The sequence below is a fragment of the Podarcis erhardii genome (assembly GCF_964252035.2).
Source record: "Podarcis erhardii genome assembly, chromosome: 12".
In the NCBI taxonomy this organism is placed as follows: domain Eukaryota; kingdom Metazoa; phylum Chordata; class Lepidosauria; order Squamata; family Lacertidae; genus Podarcis; species Podarcis erhardii.
Window position 1 is genome coordinate 36304664 of NC_138513.1, and position 17949 is coordinate 36322612.

A 17949-nucleotide genomic window follows, 5' to 3' on the forward strand; every position below is an offset into this window, starting at 1 on the left:
CTTAGTTGCCCTCTAGAGGTTTTCATATAGCAGTACAGTGGAACATACATTGTTCATTTGTATTTTTTTAAAAGGGAGAGAGAGAGAGAGAGAGATGACAGTCACAGTTTAAGGAGATAAGATTTATATAAAATAAAATGGACACACATTTAGCTGTGTTAGGAGGCATTTTATTTTGACAACCTGGAAATACTCTTGATTTTATCAATATTCATGCTGGTTTGGAAGTGCCTTTTGGCTAAGATCAAGTGTAGTGTAGTATCTTTCAAGTATTTATAATGTGCTCTTCACCTGATGGGCTCATGTACACTTCATGTACGTCTCAGATAGGCATCATTTCCATTGTCTTCCTTTTTTTAGCAAGTGGAAAGATACATCCCCGACTGTATCTTCATTGGCCTAGAGATGGTGTTTAATATATGAAATTGTGTGGCTGTTTTTATTGTGCAGTTGCTTTCAGATATTTTATGGGAAGGAATTAATAAATGTGTTTTTACGCTTATTTCCTCATCTTTTTAAGTGTGATGCTTCATTAGTGTAGAAAAACATGTGGTTGAAGATTTCTTTTTAATCCCAATACTGGTTTTGACCTATAAACGGCTAAGGACTGCCTCTCTCCATATGAAGCCACCCTGACCCTGATATCATCATTCTTCATGTGCCTCCTCCACGAGAGCTCTGGAGGGTAGCAATACAGGATTGGGGCTTTTCTGAAGTGGCTCCCCATTTGTGGAGTGTTTCCCCCAGAGAGGCTTGCCTGGTGCATTAATTACATATCTTTAGGCACCAAGCGAAAACGTTCCTCTTCAACCAGGCCTTTGGCATCCGATGCCCTTTTAAATGTCTTGTGGGTTATTGGTTTGTTTTTGTTCTTATTGTGTATTTTGTGTTTTTTATATTGTAGTTTTATGTTGTGAACCGCCCTGAGGTCTGTGGATGAACGGCAGTACAGTGGTGCCCCGCAAGACGAACGCCTCGCAAGACGGAAAACAAATTTCCCTATGGGCTTCCTTCGCAAGACGAAAATGTCTTGCGAGTTCCTGCGGGGTTTTTTCCCTCCCCCCCCCTTTTCCTAAGCCCTAAGCCGCTTATCAGCTGATTCGCTGATAAGCCGCTTATCAGCTGATCCGCTAAAAGCCGCTAAACCGCTAATAGCGCTAATCCGCTAAGCTGTCAATGGGCTTGCTTCGCAAGACGAAAAAACCGCTATACGAAGAGCCTCACGGAACGGATTAATTTCGTCTTGCGAGGCACCACTGTATACAAATTTAATTAATAATAATAATAGGTGCAGAACTTCTTCTGTTTCAACTAAATGGTAGAAGAAGCTCTGTCTTCCACCTTTTCCATTGAAAAGAAAGCCTTCTCTCATGAAAAGTAGTAGGAGATGTTAGTGAAACATGGAGTTATATGCCTCAGAGTGGTGGCTGTAGCATGAGTTTGGATTACAAAAGCCTCTGTACAGATAAACTAATTTAAAGGCATCGGTTAAATATAATCTGCTTTATCCCCATCTGGTGGTGGAAAGAGGTGTGTTCACTAAGAATCTCATAGGTTTTTTTCCCCTGCCTTGCATACGGACACTAAGCCTTTTGAAGACCAATTTAGGCTGCAGCTAGAAGGCTTAGTGCTACAAACTGTCTCCGTTTTATATTCTATATCACACCTGCTGTTGCCCAACTGTAGGGCACTTGATCCTACAGGATATGGGAAAACTGAGACTGAGGCTATGTTGCCGTGTTGGAGTTTGACACAGGTTAACGTAGCATTAAGCACTGATGGGAGATAGCTGTAGGGGAACTTTGTGTGTGTTCTAGTTCTGCCTCTTCCAGGCCCTGGTCAAGAATTCTTAATATGGAAACAGGAAACTAATCTACTGGTGCTCTTGAAAGGGACCAGCCTAATAGGCGAAAAAGGTATGTTTGTCACAAAATATAGACCTCTTTCTTGACAAAGCCTGCTTCATTTTTACAGGTGTTGGGACGTGAGGAAGGAAAAGTCTATAAAATGAGTGTTTTTGGAGAATGATATCCCCAGTGGGCTTGTTTAGCCTACTAAAAAGGAGGGCACGAGGGAAAAGGGCATGTTCACACATTCTCTAAAAACATTGGAGGGCTAAATGCATTGGAATGTGGCAACTTTGTTTATGTTAGTAATTTTGAAGAGGCCACTTGTAGTCAGTTCTTAGCTGACGCAAGGATTAAATGAGGGTATTTTTCCTCAGCACTTAGCCACAGGCACTAGACTAAACCAGCTCTCATAGGTCTAATATTGTGGTGCCAAAAAACAGTTGGTTTTAAGACATTTTCTGAGGGATTTCAGTATCTTCAGTATCTTTCAAACTGTGTTGTGGTCCCTTTGGTTGTCAGAAATGTCTCCAACTTCCAGTGTGTGGGACAAAGGTGGCCACGAGACAAATACAGTCGTACCTTGGAAGTCAAATGGAAGTCAAAGTCCGTTTGACTTCCAAAACATTTGGAAATCAACGTGCGGCTTCTGATTGGCTGCAGGAAGCTCCTGCAGCCAACCAGAAGCCGCAGAAGCCCCGTCGGACATTTGGGTTCCAAAATAACGTTTGCAAACTGAAACACTCACTTCCAGGTTTGCGGTGTTCGGGAGCCAAAATGTTCGACTCACAAGGCGTTCGAAAACCAAGGTATGACTGTAGTCTAAAAGAACACTTTTTGTTCACATGCACATTATACAGGTATTATAAGAGGCACAGCAAGAAACTAGCAGGGAGGGGGCAGCTTGGCTGGGTTAGGCAGGTGAATAATGTCTCCTTGTGAGAAGGCGTGATCCCTGCCTGCTGGAAGGAGGCAATGGTAAAACCACTCCTCAGAAAACTCTCCTGGAATTTGGAAAATTGTAAGTAATTGCCAGCCAGTTGCCAAACTCCCCTTCTTGAGCAACGTCCTCGAGTGGGTGGTTGCGGACCAGATCCAGGTGCTCTTGGAGGAAACTGATTTTCCAGATCCATTTCAATCAGGATTTAGACCCAGAAACTGCTTTGGTCACCCTGTATGGTGACCTCTATTGGGAGAGAAACAGGGAAAATGTGTCCTTGTTATTTCTTCTCAACTTCTCATTTCTTATCAATGGGCCTTTTCTGCTGTGGCTCCCAGCTTGTACAGTGCTCTCCCCATGGAGGCTCGCCTGACACCTTCATTGCATAACTTTAGGCGCCAGGCAAAAACATTTTCTATGGCCTTTTAAACTGGGGGGGGGTGTGTTTTTGTTTGTTGTTATGGTATGTATTTTAGTGTTTTTATAATGTAGAATGCCCTGTGATCTTCAAAGGAAGGGCTGTATAGAAATTTAATAAACAAATATTGCTCATTATTTTGCTATGTCTTTCTCCAATCAGTCTCTGCTCCTGTTGCCTTTTGCTTGCTGTTGCGTGTTCTGAATCCACAGCACAGTATCATGTTATACTCTTCCGTTTCTTCAACGAGGGTTGCGGTTGTAAATGATTATCTCAAGCATTCAGATTGATCTCCGTTATATTTTTTGTTTCAGAGTTGGTGTTGCTCATTAACCTGGATTAGATCTGCAGACGTGCCTCTTGGAGAAGGATACTTGGTGCTGTCAGATGCTTGACAGCGCCAGTCACCTGCACACAATTAATCTACGGCCCTGGGTCTGTGATCTCATATTTCAGTTGAAATTTCTCCTTGAGTCAATGTTGCTTTCCCTGCAATCTTTTTTTGCTTGTTTGGCTTGTCCCTCTGTCTGACACTTCTTTAGGGCCTACCCCAGAGGCACCCCAAACAATGCATATCTAACTGAATGGACTAGTCTCGATTTGAAGCAGGAAGGAGAAATGGATTCTTTGCTACCTGCTGTTCACTTTTCTGAGATCAGTGCGCAGGGTTTGTGTGTAAATGAGGAAGGGGCTTGAAGCTAGTGAGAGATGACTAGCAAATGCAGTTCCGTTAGAAGATAAAATGGTGTGAAATGCCAGGAGTCTGCTCTTTCTGAAGCATTTTGCATTGAAAAGAGAGCAGGAAACCCGCAGCTGGGGGCCACCTTTTAGTAGGATCCCCCCCATCCCCTTAGTCCTCTAAGAAGTGTTTCATGGTGTAGGAGCTTACCTGAATTTGCCAGGTGTTAATGTCATACCTGCATAAAGGGACTGCCTTGGCTTTATAAGGGCACTCCTGTGAAATGGACTGGAAAAGCTGTGTTTTTACCATTGCAATTGAATCTAGCTAACTTTTCTGTCAACAAATTGGGATTAATTCTCAAATAAGCAGGTCTTCTGAAAATGCGCCACCCCCAAAGATCTGCAGAGAAAGGACACGGACTCACTTGGTCTTTGTTTTTGCAGATAGTTTTGTGTCAAAGACTATTGCTTTTGTTTTCATTATTACTTTTTCATTAATTTTACTACCGGCCTTTTGCCTTGCCAAGGCTGCTTTTAAAGTTCCAATTAACTCCTTTGCCCGGCACTCGTCTTTCTAGGCCGGGACTAAATTTAGTTCCCTTTCTGGGAAGGCAGGTCGTCTCTGGTTTAGTGAACAACTTCTTGGCTCTCCTCCAGGTCATTCTAAAAACAGTTTTGGAAACTGGAATGGTCATTCTTGGGGAACTTGGTGTGTCCTGGGTGTCCTGCGACTTCAGCTCAACATGAACTGTCTCTCCTCTCAGAAATTGCTTTGAATTCCATGAGAAGAATTTCATGAGCGCGACAAGATGCATTTGGTTGGCCAAGGCTGCTGCTTCCATATGGGTCATTTTTAGAACTACCCAGTTATTATTATTCTGTTGCAAGCTAGAATTGGAATTGACTTTCTATACTATTGAGAGTACAGTAGTACCTCGGGTTACATACGCTTCAGGTTACATACACTTCAGGTTACAGACTCCGCTAACCCAGAAATAGTACCTCGGGTTAAGAACTTTGCTTCAGGATGACAACAGAAATCATGCTCCGGTGGCGCGGCGGCAGCAGGAGGCCCCATTAACTAAAGTGGTGCTTCAGGTTAAGAACAGTTTCAGGTTAAGAACAGACCTCTGGAACGAATTAAGTACTTAACCCGAGGTACCACTGTATTGCATTTTGCTATATAAGCACCCCACTGCATTCTGTCCACACCAGTGAGCATGACATAGCTGCTGTGACTTGGGCTAGTTGAATCTTAGCACACACAAAGAAGAATGGGTAACCAAGATGATGGACTATGCCGAATTGGCAAAAATGACCGTGAAGATCAGACACCAAGATGATAAGAAATTTAATAAAAAGTGGGGGAAATTTATAGAGTACCCTAAAAATCACTGTAGATACTTTAAAATGTTAGCAGGATTGTTATAGCACTTATAATGTAATAAGGTTAAATTTAAAAGTGGACCTAAAACAATTTGAAAAATGTAATTAGATGCAGTAGAAAGACTAGACAAATATTGGAAACCCGGGGGGGGGGGGGGAGCCCAGGGATTCAAGTAATCCCATATTCCATATGTGTAAAAAATTGAAAATGATTTAAATGTAAACAACACTGTTAAAAAATGGGAAAATATCAAAAAAGAGAAAGAAACTTAGCAGACATTCACTAAACGACCGCCCCATTTGTTTATTTTGAATCTGCCTTTAATTATTACTACAACGCTTTCATTAAAACAAAGAAGCCAGAAAACATAGTGCTATAACAATATAATACTATAATAATTGATTCTGGTGCTGTAACACTATACTACCATAACACTTTGCTTGTCTTTTGTGGCAAAGCATCCGTGCAATAATTAAAAGATTGTTTTAAAAACCAAAACAAGGTCACAAAATGGGGTGTTCACTGCAAATATTATGTAATAATGAACATGTGCACTTCTGGCAGTTCAAAAAGAAACTGAAGATTCGGAACCATCCCTTTTTCTAGTTCCCCTATTGTTCTCTTTGTGTTGTCGTAACTATGCTTGTATGTGTTAGCTGAAAGTCACTGAGGATGGTGTGCTTGTGAGTTTTCCCCAACCCCCAACCTTGCTGTGCATGGCCTGTGGTGAGGAATGATGAGAACTGTAGTCCATAACCTCTGGAGAACATCATCCTGGGTACTCCTGCCCTAGAGTGACTAGTACTGTGCTGTTTAATTTCAGCTGCTGCTCTAGTGCCGCAAGCTGGTACAGTGGTACCTTGGTTCTCAAACTAAATCCGTTCCGGAAGGCCGTTCCAAAACCAAGGCGCACTTTCCCATAGAAAGTAATGCAAAATGGATTAATCTGTTCCAGACCTTTAAAAACAACCCCTAAAACAGCAATTTAACATGAATTTTGCTATCTTAACAAGATCATTGATCCGTAAAATGAAAGCAATAAACAATGTACTGCAGTCACTCACTCATTCACTCAATCAGTAGCTGAACTGGGTTCCACACAGTCACAAAAACAAAAGAAAAAAGGCGCAAAACAAAAATGCAAAATAACTAACAAAAACAGACAGACCTCAGCGTAACTCTCAAAACGGAAGTGTGGCACTCAAAACGGAAGCATAACACTCAAAAAGGAGCATGTTCGGCTTCTGAAAAAAGTTCGCAAACCAGAACACCTACTTATGGGTTTGCAGTGTTTGGGCTCAGAGTTGTTTGAGTACCAAGGCATTTGAGAACCAAGGTACCACTGTATTTGCTGGAGTGGTAGCATATGTAGGATTGGTCTACAAGAGCCTATAGCTCAGAATACCCCAGTTTACCAGAAGGAAATAAAGTGGTTGCGTTGTGGAGTAAGGTTAGATTGCAGGGCTGGCAGAGAAAGAGACCTGTTAAATTTGAGCAGAATTTGATTTTTAGTAGGCTCTTGGTCTTTCTTTCTCCTGTCCCTCTAGAGTTTCCCACACGTGCCAATTTCTGAAATGGTTCTGTTAAGGAAGATGTGCTGGGTTTGTTGTAGGGACTTTGTTGGAGGTAGGCTAGAGGATCATTATTTAATATGGGATTATAAACATAGTATGGCAGGCATGAACGCGAAGGCAAATGGATGTTCAGATCTGGCAAATGAGGTAAATTTTTAGAGAATAAGAGTTTATGCTATGTCAATCTTCTGCTTGCCCTATAATTACTTCTTTCCATCTCGCCATATTCGGATTTAATCTTGTTTTTTTCTATATGTCCTTGCTCAAATTAGAATAATTCTTTAATCAGCTCTGTTATGCATGCCATAGTGGGCCAAGCTGGGAAAAGCCACTCCTGGCACACGGCAATGTGTATATTTTATTTGTTGCTATAATTTAAAAGTAAAATAAGAAATATTGATTTCTACTTGACTGGAGAGATGATTTAGTTTGAATATCAGTCTGATCTTAATCAGGTGAGAATTAATTGAGTTGGAGGTATTAGATATTCAGTGATGTTAACCGAACCGTGATCAATCTACAGAGAAGCCGCCTTTTGTACTGTGTCAGAAATATCAAATAGCTCACACACGACAATTCAGAACAGTCTTTTCATGTTTGCTGTACCTTCTATTTGCCTCATTAAATGCACCCATAAATCCATTCTTTGCACAATGTGTAATCTTCAAAATAACAAGTTAATAAATCACAAAGTCAAAGACATAACTTTGTTTTTATTTTATTTTTTAAAACTCAGCATGTTTATAGCTTCAGTCATTAAGTATGAGCCTTTAGATATCTTACAAAATACATGATTTCAAATACCCAATACTTTGTAGCACCTAATCACTCCAGATTCTCTCTCTCCACCCCCAAATTGAATCGTACAGCAAAAAAGAATGATGTGAATCTTAGGGGATATGCTTTTTTTCTTTTTCTTTTTTTTCTTTTTGGTTCAAGGGGGGGGGGCTAACTTTAAGCTTGTTCTGGTTCATGGTAGATTTTCTTATTTTAAGAGTGTGATAGCAATATCATAAGTGTTGAAGAAAATATAAATGGTGAGGTAACACCTCCATAGGACCAGCTCTTAAGTAGTAAAATTGTAAACCCTTTATATATAAACCACAGAGGCAGGTCCTAAGATCGCCAGTGTTACTTTGGCAGTGGTTTACTTGCTAAGTGTATAGGGGAGAATTACAATTAAATCATAAATCTGAGTGAGACACTTTCTTATTACATTATGAACATTTTAAAATTTGATATACTGTGTTCCTCTAGTGTGAACAGCAGCAAAACCTTTATTAGCAAAGTAGCTGAGGATGGTACTAATCTCCATTTGTGTACTTCCATAGACTATTTGAACTTACCCAAAATGAATGATTATCCTGGTTAGATCCAGTAAGACGGTTCTACAATGTTTCAGTTTATAAGTTGTTTGATGTTCTTTTAAACTATACAGCCTCTCTCAGTAAAATAAATACATAAATAAAAAAATAAAAAATTGCATAAGGGAATAGCAACACTGACCTACTTTACAAGGTTGGTGCCGGGATTGTCGGAGATGTTACATTTTGAATATTCTCAGAAGTGCTATATAAATGCTAGTTGGCGTTAAGTAATTTGACATGAGATTAGCATCAGTTTTCTTGTTTCAAAAACAACTTAATCAAGTTAATACTTTGTTGTGAAAGTTCCTCACTTCCACAAAATTGACACACCAAAATAACCAACAGTGGGATACCTTTTTGCATATTAAATATTATAGGACTTATCAATTTTAAAAGGCATGCACAACACCACTTTTTGAGCTTTCCTGGCCTGTGAATCTTGCTTTCTTTAAATAAACAAAACACCATCCCCTCTATAGTTGTGCACTGAACCTCCTTTTTGTAGAAACCTGAGTGCTATAAAGTGACTTTGTATGTGGGATGCTTGGCTGCAAAGATGCCTATTAACTTGATAGGTTTGGTCAAGCCACACACGCCTGCTGAATTGGCTCAGTAGCTGTAAAACAGGGAATGCTACCTTTAGTGACTTACCTTTGCAGGGTGGATGGTTCTCTGTGAGGGCAAATAGTATAGCTCTATTAAAGCACATTCATTGCTATATATACACAGTGCCATCTTCAAATATCTAAAGGGCTGTCACATGGAAGATGGAGCAAGCCTGATTGCTCCTGCTGTGAAGGCCAGGGCATGAACCAATGGCTTCAAGCTACAAGAGATTCTGACTAAACATCAGGAAGAACTTTCTTACAGCGAGAACTACAGTCATACCTTGGGTTAAATGTGCTTCAGGTTGAGCGTTTTCAAGTTACGCTCCGCGGCGACCTGGAAGTAACAGAGCGCGTTACTTCCGGGTTTTGCCACATGCAAATGACGTCACACGCATGCATGGAAGCAGCAAAACATGACACGCGCAGACGCGCAGTCATGTCTTACGTTCTACTCAGGATGCGAACGGGGCTCTGGAACGGATCCTGCTCGCATCCAGAGGTATCACTGTATTCAGTGGTGTAACAGACTTTCATGAGAGGTAATGGACTCTCCTTGGAGATTTTTAAGCAGAGGTTGTCATGTATGATCTAGTTAAAATCCTGTCATGCAGGGGGCTGCAATAGATGTCCCTCAGGGCTCCTTCCAACTCTATGATTCTATAATTTACTTCAGCAAGTGACTGACTAGTTGCTATGGAAGCTCAAAATAATTCAAACAGTAGAATTAACCAGATTACTTGGTGGGGCAGGTATATGTACATTCAAAACTAAAGATTCCTAGGTTCACATAAAGTAAGTGTTACAGTATGCAAACTTAATAAATAAGAATAAATAAATAAATGATGTTAATAAATAAAAATAACACATGAATGTAGCTTTTTTTTCTTCTGTTTTGCTACTACAGTGGTACCTTGGGTTAAGTACTTAATTCGTTCCAGAGGTCTGTTCTTAACCTGAAACTGTTCTTAACCTGAAGCACCACTTTAGCTAATGGGGCCTCCAGCTGCTGCCGCACTGCCGGAGCACAATTTCTGTTCTCATCCTGAAGCAAAGTTCTTAACCTGAGGTAATATTTCTGGGTTAGCGGAGTCTGTAACGTATGTAACCTGAAGCGTATGCAACCCGAGGTACCACTGTATGCTTCTAAACATAGCTCTATACCCATGAAGGCTGGAAAAGCAATTTGTTTTGTTTTTTTAAATGAGAAACAACATTTCTAAACCGATAAGCCACATAAACGTGCAGCCATACAGAAGCTGCATGTTTTTCCACATCTGCTATATGGTAACTTAAAAAACAAAAATAAAACCACAGGAAGCTAAGTTTCATTATTTTGCTACACACCTTGTGGGTTGTTGTTGTTTCTTTAAGAGTAGGCTCAAAAATACAAACGATGGTTTATGGATTATTGGATAGCCTCGTCCCTCCTTTTCTTGCAGTGCGAGACTAGACTTGAAAGGCCAACTGTTCCTCACTCAGCATGCAGTATATGTCAGCAGATTGCCGCCTGATTGGGAAAAGGGTAGTGCCCTCCAGTTATTATCTCAATTGGTAGCTTGTGGAAAATACTGTGAAAACATGGGGAACGCAATATTCATCTTTGGTCTGTCCTCCAAGTTGATGAGCTTTCTATTGACAACATGGAAAATAAGTAAAGCTGAACAGGGAGTAGGGGGTTGATTTCCTGGAACTTAATTTTAATATTTGGGAGTTGTATACACCTAGCTTTCTGTTTGATTTATGAATCCATTTTATCCCCCTCCCCCAAAGTGGATTTCAGTTTTAGCTGTTCTGAATTTTCTGCACGGACAAAAGAAGCTTCAAAATCGGTTAATAAAAGTGAGAGGTGCAGCGCTTTTGGACTTGAATCTAGTTAACATTTGTGTAGCTAGTCTTTTGTAGCGTCTTAACCCCCCCCCCCCCCGCCAGTATTTGAGGGATTTAAAAGGGATTGGGATACAGAAGCCAGCAATTAAGCAGTGTGATACATTCGCATAGTAGGATTCTTATATCCCCGTGCCTGCTCTCCCTCCCCATTTCTTTTCCTTTTTAGTTAGCATTAACAACATTAAAACCATATAGCTGGAAGCAGTTTTATCACTTTGTAATGATGCTTCCTGTGTGCGTGGCCGCGGCTGTGTGTAGCTCAGGCAGGGCTGCTCAGAAGCTGGGGTGTGCTCTCTGTAGCAGTTCAGGCTCCGTTCACTAGGACATCACACCTTTAACCAACTGAAGCTGGTGAGCTAACAAGTGAGAGGGACCTCCTGTTGTCTTCGGCTTTTATTTTATTTGGTGTGCATGTGGGTGTATTTTACTTCACAGCTTTCAGGGGGAATGATTGCAAAAGGAAGAAGAAAAGCTGGCCACTGCCAGTGGGAAAGCAGAAATCCAATTGCTCTCTAGACCAAATGTTAAGCTCGAGAATCCCATCAACATTTTTTACAGCTTATTATATCGCTGTGTTTATATGAAATGAGAGAAACACTGTATATCTAGGATACACATTATATTTTAAGAGCCAGATGTGAAATGGAGGGCTTCAACGTTTTTAGGTTACTAGATTCCTTGGTCTTGCTTTTGGTTACCAGCACAGAACTCTGACATGTCTAAATGCAGAGCACACAGGATTGTCAGTGAAGAAAATGCATTTTACTTTTGACAATGCAATCCCAAATCTGTTTACTCCAAAGTAAGACCTACTACATTGAATGGGGTTTACAACCAGCTAAAGCATATATAGCATAGCAGCCTGAGTTTATTAACTCATTCATTCATCAGTTGAATTTGCATATACATAAAAACAACAGTACTGTAGAAAAAAACATCCTTTATTTCTTTTTTTGGATGATCTGCATATGATTGTAGCAGGCATGATCTTATTATGTAAGCCACTTAGAGATATTTTGATTAAGCAATATATCACATCTTAGAGGCATTCCTTATTGTAGGATGCCCCCCGCCGAATGATGTTGGACTACTTCTTGATATTAATCCCTTACCATTGGTCATGCTATCTGGGGCTAATGGAGGACTTGGGAGTTCAATGACATCTAAAGGTCCACAAGTTTCTGATGCCTGCCTTGCTATGTGTGTGAGAGAAATGTCCTGTAACTCGGTGCTTGCCATTTTCAGTGTTTATGCAGACATGTATTTTTTTAAATAGATCTTTTTAACCCAATTAAGCAGGTTAACAGTTTTCATTGATCAGAAGTGCTCTTTATTTAAACTATCCCCTTAAACATCAGAGCTCTCATTTATATTCCGGATTCAACACTGATCAGAACTATTGCAAGCCCGCTAGGAGACAGAATATGTTGGAGTTCCTTTTTCAGGAATTTCCTAGAGGATAAATAATAGCACTCTTGCCATCTGAGCACTTCTGGCTTCATAGAAGATGCCAGGAGTGCTTTTTTTGCACGCCAGAAGTCCTGGGTGACAACCATACGAGAGCTGGTCACCTTCTGGATTTTGCATATGGCAAAATACATGTGTGTGTTTATCGCACGTCATGAGACACAATTGGCTTTCAGACACGGAGGTTGTATCTGCAAAAGAAAACAGGCTTGCGTGAAGTGGTCCATCGGAATCAGCGGTGCAAAATGCTAATCAAAGTCTAGCTGTGTTATCACACGGGCCCTGACTTGTTGAAAGCAGTATGAAAAGGAGAAGGGTTTCACCTCCTGAATTTGTTACAGAATAAATACTGTTTCATAAATAGTTTAGTAGTATTGAAGATCACTCCCAAGTATGAGCAGTGTTAATTTGTTACACAGTGCGAAGCGCGGGGGTGGGGGGGAGCCTAATTACAACCTTGTTGCTAAACAAGTGAGAAAGACCTTACAAAAAGCTCAAGGCAGCAGGCCAGGAGTGGCTAAGCTTGAAGATCAGAGCGGTCACCAAGTGAGAAAATACTTCTCCGCGAAGGCTTGTTTTATTCTCAACTAATACAATCAGGCATTATCAGTGACTTGGACAGCTTCCCAATGCAAATTTTAACGGCTGGAATAATTTGATGCATTTGGAGAGTACCGATAAAACAGCCTTTATAAAAACCACACCATCAGAACAGTGGGGCCCTTCTCTCCTCCCCTTGTGCTCCTGCACTTGTGGGCTTCCCATGGGCATTGGTTAGTCACTGTGAGAACAGGACACTGGACCGGGTGGGCCATTGGTCTTATGCAGCAGGGCTCTTTTTACGTCCATATGTTTTCAGTGCACCAATGTAGTGACGGCAGAGTTGCTAGTCATTCGAAGCTGAGCAGCACCAGGGGTTAATCACCAGGCAGCCTTGAGACCTGCAGCTACTGCTGGAAGATGAAATCCCTCATGAGCACAGTTTGGCTGCTTTCCTACCTCAGCATGGAAAAGTGATATTATTTAGTGAGACTATGTGGCGGGCAATATCTGGCTGAGCTTCCTGGGAAAGGTTAGAAGAACTTTGGAGTTTTCCCTATGTGCTCTATTAAGGACATAAAGTTGTACGGGAAGGGGAATAGATAAAGAGCGGAAACCTTGTTTAGCAAGCTTAGGGTGATGGCAGGGTATTACAATACTGTGCACGGGGTTTTAAAATGTGAACAGCTAGCCCCTTTCAAGCCCTCTTCTACTACTACCCTAGGAGAAGCTAGCACAATCAAAAGGTCAGGTTGTATGCATGTATAGCCTACACTGTGTTTATTATTCATCCAGACTAAAGAAGATTGTATACCAAACCCATTTGACATAGAACAGCTGGTTTATTGGGGCAATATGGACTGCTTTGTTTCGGCCCCAATATAAATGTTGCTTTTTGTTTTGTTTTGCTTTGTTTTGTTTTGTTTTCTTGAACTATTTTGGGACATGCAAGTTTAGTCCATTTTGTATGGAATATTACATCTCTTGGTGATAGGAGCAAGTTCGTTGTAACAGTTAAATTGATAAAGCTCACAGTGCAAAGGTGGAGAAGAGTGATTTACTAGCAAATGAAGGTGGGGTGGGTGTTGTTGTAAACACTTCTACATGCTGTACTGTGGAACAGTCCTTGAGATTGTGCATTGGCAAAACTGCTTGTTTGAAAATTATCTAAATCTTCCTGCACGTAAAGGGGTTGCCCATTGGGCAAAATGTTATGTAATATGTGTAGTAGTGAAGGAGGAGATGGTATTCAATATTTTTCTTGAATACACTGGGGATAGGCATTATCATCAGATTCTCCCTTCATCCCTCACCATTGGACATACTGACAGGGGCGGGTGGAAGTTGGACTTCCAACATCTGAAGGGTCACAGGTTTATCGCCTCTGATGTAAAACTTTATTCCTAAATCAAGCCAACATCCCTGTAGTCCAATACTGTCTCTAATACTGTGACCAGTCAATAGCGCAAAGACACTCTACAGTGTTACCGCTATTGAAGAGGTACCACTGGAGCGTTCTACTTTAGTGCACAAAGCAGTTTTCAAACAAGTTACATTCCACACGTTCGGGGTGATAGTTGTGTGATAGACCTCTGTCATTTTTCAGAAACTTAAGTACACTACTGTGCTGAATGTGTACTTTGCTGCAGTGAAGTTGTATTAGACTACTGATCAAGAGCAAGGGTCACAACCTATTTACACTTGACACGTTGTTCAGTATAACCCCAGTTGTCCCAAATTTTGTTTCAGCCTTCACCAAATGTTGCCAGGATTCAGGCATTCTGATGGTGGTAAAATGCAGAGAAGAAAATGCAGCCCTGAAAGAATGCGTCACTGGCTAGTAAGTACAATGCATGGAGCTAAGTCCACACCAAGCAATAAATTAAAGGAAGAGTAATCTAATACCTCTTGCTATGTGTGTGTGGTTTGAGTGAGCTAATTTAGAAGAGGACTAAAAATAAAGTGGTCTCTAAAAGCTGACAAGATAGAACATCTTAGTCTCAATAGGTAGTATATGATACAAAATCTAGATGTATCTATACTAGCATAGCTAGTGCTCTTTTTTGTAACAAATGAGATGCAAGTACTTTTACATTAAGTGTCAGGTGTGCAAGCACAAAATGGCTGCCGTGGCAAGCAAAAAATAAATAAAAAATGTTACTCTATACTACTGAGTACTTAAAAAAAATATGCCCTGAGTATAACTTGTATGGGCTTACCCTTCAGGTTCACTTACTTGATAAGGCATCTACCTAGGTTATATCATTGCATCTTCTGTCCCATTAAAAAGCTTGAAGACCCAGTCCTATGATGAACAGTTTAGGCTGGAGAAGAGATGATTAAGAGGTGATATGACAACCATTTTCAGATATTTGAAGGGATGCAACGTAGGATGCAAATGTACGTTACTTCAGGGTGTAGGAACTGAACCAATGGGTTCACATTACAAGAAAGGGTTTTTTGACTAAACATTCGGAGGAACTTCCTGGCCGTGTGAGAACTGCCACTTACAACAGTCAGAGAGACTTGCTTAGAAAGTGATGGAGGCTTCCTGCTGTAAGTTTCTAGTCAATTTTAAGAACAAAGCAGCTATTGTGAAATGCAGCCTTCTGCTCTGAGGTTGCCTGTTTTATTAAGGGGACACAGGGTTAAATCCAATGTTGTGCGAGCCGTAGTTCCTAACAGCACCTTCTTCTCCCCGCCACCTACACATGCCTAACCCTCTGGGGAAGATTGAGGGTGTAATGGAGGGTTGCAAGGTGGAGAATCTGAAGTTCCATTTTGCAAGTGCACAGACCCTAGAATTAATAAGGCAGTACTATTTTTTCTCTCTTACTCCTCTTTTTGTATGAGTTTGGACCATATATTGCATTCTACACCCCTCCCCCATCATTTGTAGCAAGATGAAAAGAGAAGGTCCAACTGCTAAGTATTAGAAGGAATGTGAATTAAACTCTCTCTCTCTCTCTCTCTCTCTCTCACACACACACACACACACACACACTTGCAGGCAATTCAACAAGAACTATCAATTTGTAGTTGTGGGGTGTAGGTATCAATGCAGTCTCCTACACACATTTCACACATCTCTGCAACAGCAGGCTGATGAGTTGCCTTCTCTTAAAAATGAGCAAGAAGTAAACACCAGCTATGGTTGCACACTCACATAGAATACATACCACAGAATCAGTATCGCTGTTGTTGCTTTCCCTGCACCATTTCCCACATGTAATTAAGTAGTTTAGTAACTAAAATCGAGTAGAGAAATTGTTAGACCTAATGAACGCATTTTGCCTGTCTTCTAGCTACAATGATCCAGCGTTTTATGAAGAATGCAAGGCTGAATATTTGAAGCAAAGGGAAGAGTTCAGAGAAACAGGAAATCGTCGAAAGCAGCAGAGGCTTCCTACAAGCATGTAGTCAAAGTCTTAAATGTTTTGGCTGACACTTTATATACCTTTGATATCATGGAATTGATCTTACAATCACTTTTCCCTAACCCAATCTTGCTGAAATAAATGGAGCTTGTATGCTTTCATATTGTAATACAGGAAGTCAGAAGGCGTGATCCTCTGCTTAAAAACCTCAAATGAAAAGTCTTCCAAGGAAGGTAAACTATTTCAGTTCAGTTATACACTTTTATTCACAGTGGAAGCAATTTTCCAGACACCTTAAGCTAAATGTATACTCTTTTTTTTTTCAGGATACCGCATTTATTTTTCTAAAAGCTCTGATGTCATATGTAACATCAGGCATGAGAGCAGGTAGAAAGGGCTGCAGAAAGCAAGATAAGCTGATGGGTGGAGAGTTGACTCTTCAGTTCTGCTTGGGAACTGGCTCGTGTGCCCAAATTCTGCACACCAGCTGATGCTGAAGTATACTACAAGCCCTGCTCCAACTTACCAGGGTTTCGCAGAAGCTGTACGATTTGTGTATACGCCAAGCATGGCAATCTAATCCTCACTTCCTCTTGCAGTCTCTCCACCCTGGTTTTTATTCATAAGGCCATGAACTGTGGAGGAAAATAAAGTCAAGATACATTCAAATGTCCATTGAGGTTTTCCTCCATCTCTTCAGGGGAAGCCCCTTTAATTGAGATGAACTTACTAGCAGGGCAAAAAGGCACTGAGCGTCTTGTTTTGGAGTGCAAATAAGAGAGCAAGAGGATCAGTGTAAAAAGGGGGTGCAGAACAGCAGCCTCCATATGTTTGAATGCAACACCCATTGTTACCAAGGATTGGCCAGACTGGCTGGGGCTAAGTGGAGTTTGGAGTTCATCATCTTCTGGACAGTCACAACTTTCCTATTTCTGATGTAAAGGAAAGGGGAGGGGGGAGATAAATTGTAGAAGTGCAGGATAGGAAAGAGTAAAAGTGCTGTTAACCAATGGCATGATACTGTAAACCTGACTGTCCAGAAAGGAAGTATCGCTATACTAAATACACAAAATAAAAGGTTTGTTTTAACATTCCACCTATTTTTTATTCACCATATCCTAACTTAGTATATTTGTTTCAGTTCAATTCTGTAATGATAATTGGATATGCAGCAAAGCATATTGTTGACCAAATCAAATTTAAAACAAAACTTTCCTAAGTTTTTTTTTGGTTATTTTTTAAAAAACTTCCTTCAACTAACCCATTTGCAGAGGCATCTCTTTCAACACTTCTGGGAATTTCCAACTTTCACACCTACTTCCATATTGATCAGACCGGCTGGATTTGTGTACGAGGCAGCCTTCAGACTTTCTATGGTACCTCAAGGCAAAAAGCCAGAGCAGGAAGCCTTTGCTTTTTAAAAAAGTAGAAAATGCTTAAAGGGGGCAGAGCCTTATTTGTCTAATTGAAGACCTTGCTAAAAGAGCAATGCATGAATGCTTCACAAACTCACAAGTTCCGAAGTGATTTTAAACTCAAAAGTTTTGCTTGGGAAGGGAGGGAGAACTGTGAGAAGCAACTGAATAACAAATTCAGATTACAGCCATTGTTTCCCTCCTTAAATTAGCCCCATCTTTTTTATTGCTGTATCCCACAGCAACGGAAAAAGCCATAGGAAGTTGCCCTTATGTTAAGCCAGGACACTTGTCCACCCACCCACTGTTATCTATGTTGAACAGCAGCAGATACCAAGGGGGGTGCCTTCCAGCTGTTAATGGACTACAACTTCCATCAGCCTTAGCCAACATGGCGAACAGTCAAGAATGGATGGAATGTGCAGGCCAGAAACATTAAAG

General features: G+C 40.8%; 1 protein-coding gene across 2 annotated transcripts in view; it reads left to right on the forward strand.

Annotated features, from left to right (window-relative positions):
- CMC1 (C-X9-C motif containing 1) overlaps positions 1-17182 on the forward strand; it is a 43630-nt gene extending 26448 nt beyond the window's left edge. For both annotated transcript variants that reach the window (XM_081834024.1, XM_081834025.1), the window contains 2 exons: positions 14466-14556; positions 16022-17182. In XM_081834024.1, coding sequence (XP_081690150.1) covers positions 14466-14556; positions 16022-16136 — 206 coding nt within the window. In that variant the 3' untranslated portion in view covers positions 16137-17182. The remainder of the gene's footprint in view (positions 1-14465; positions 14557-16021) is intronic.
- Positions 17183-17949: the final 767 nt, after the last annotated feature.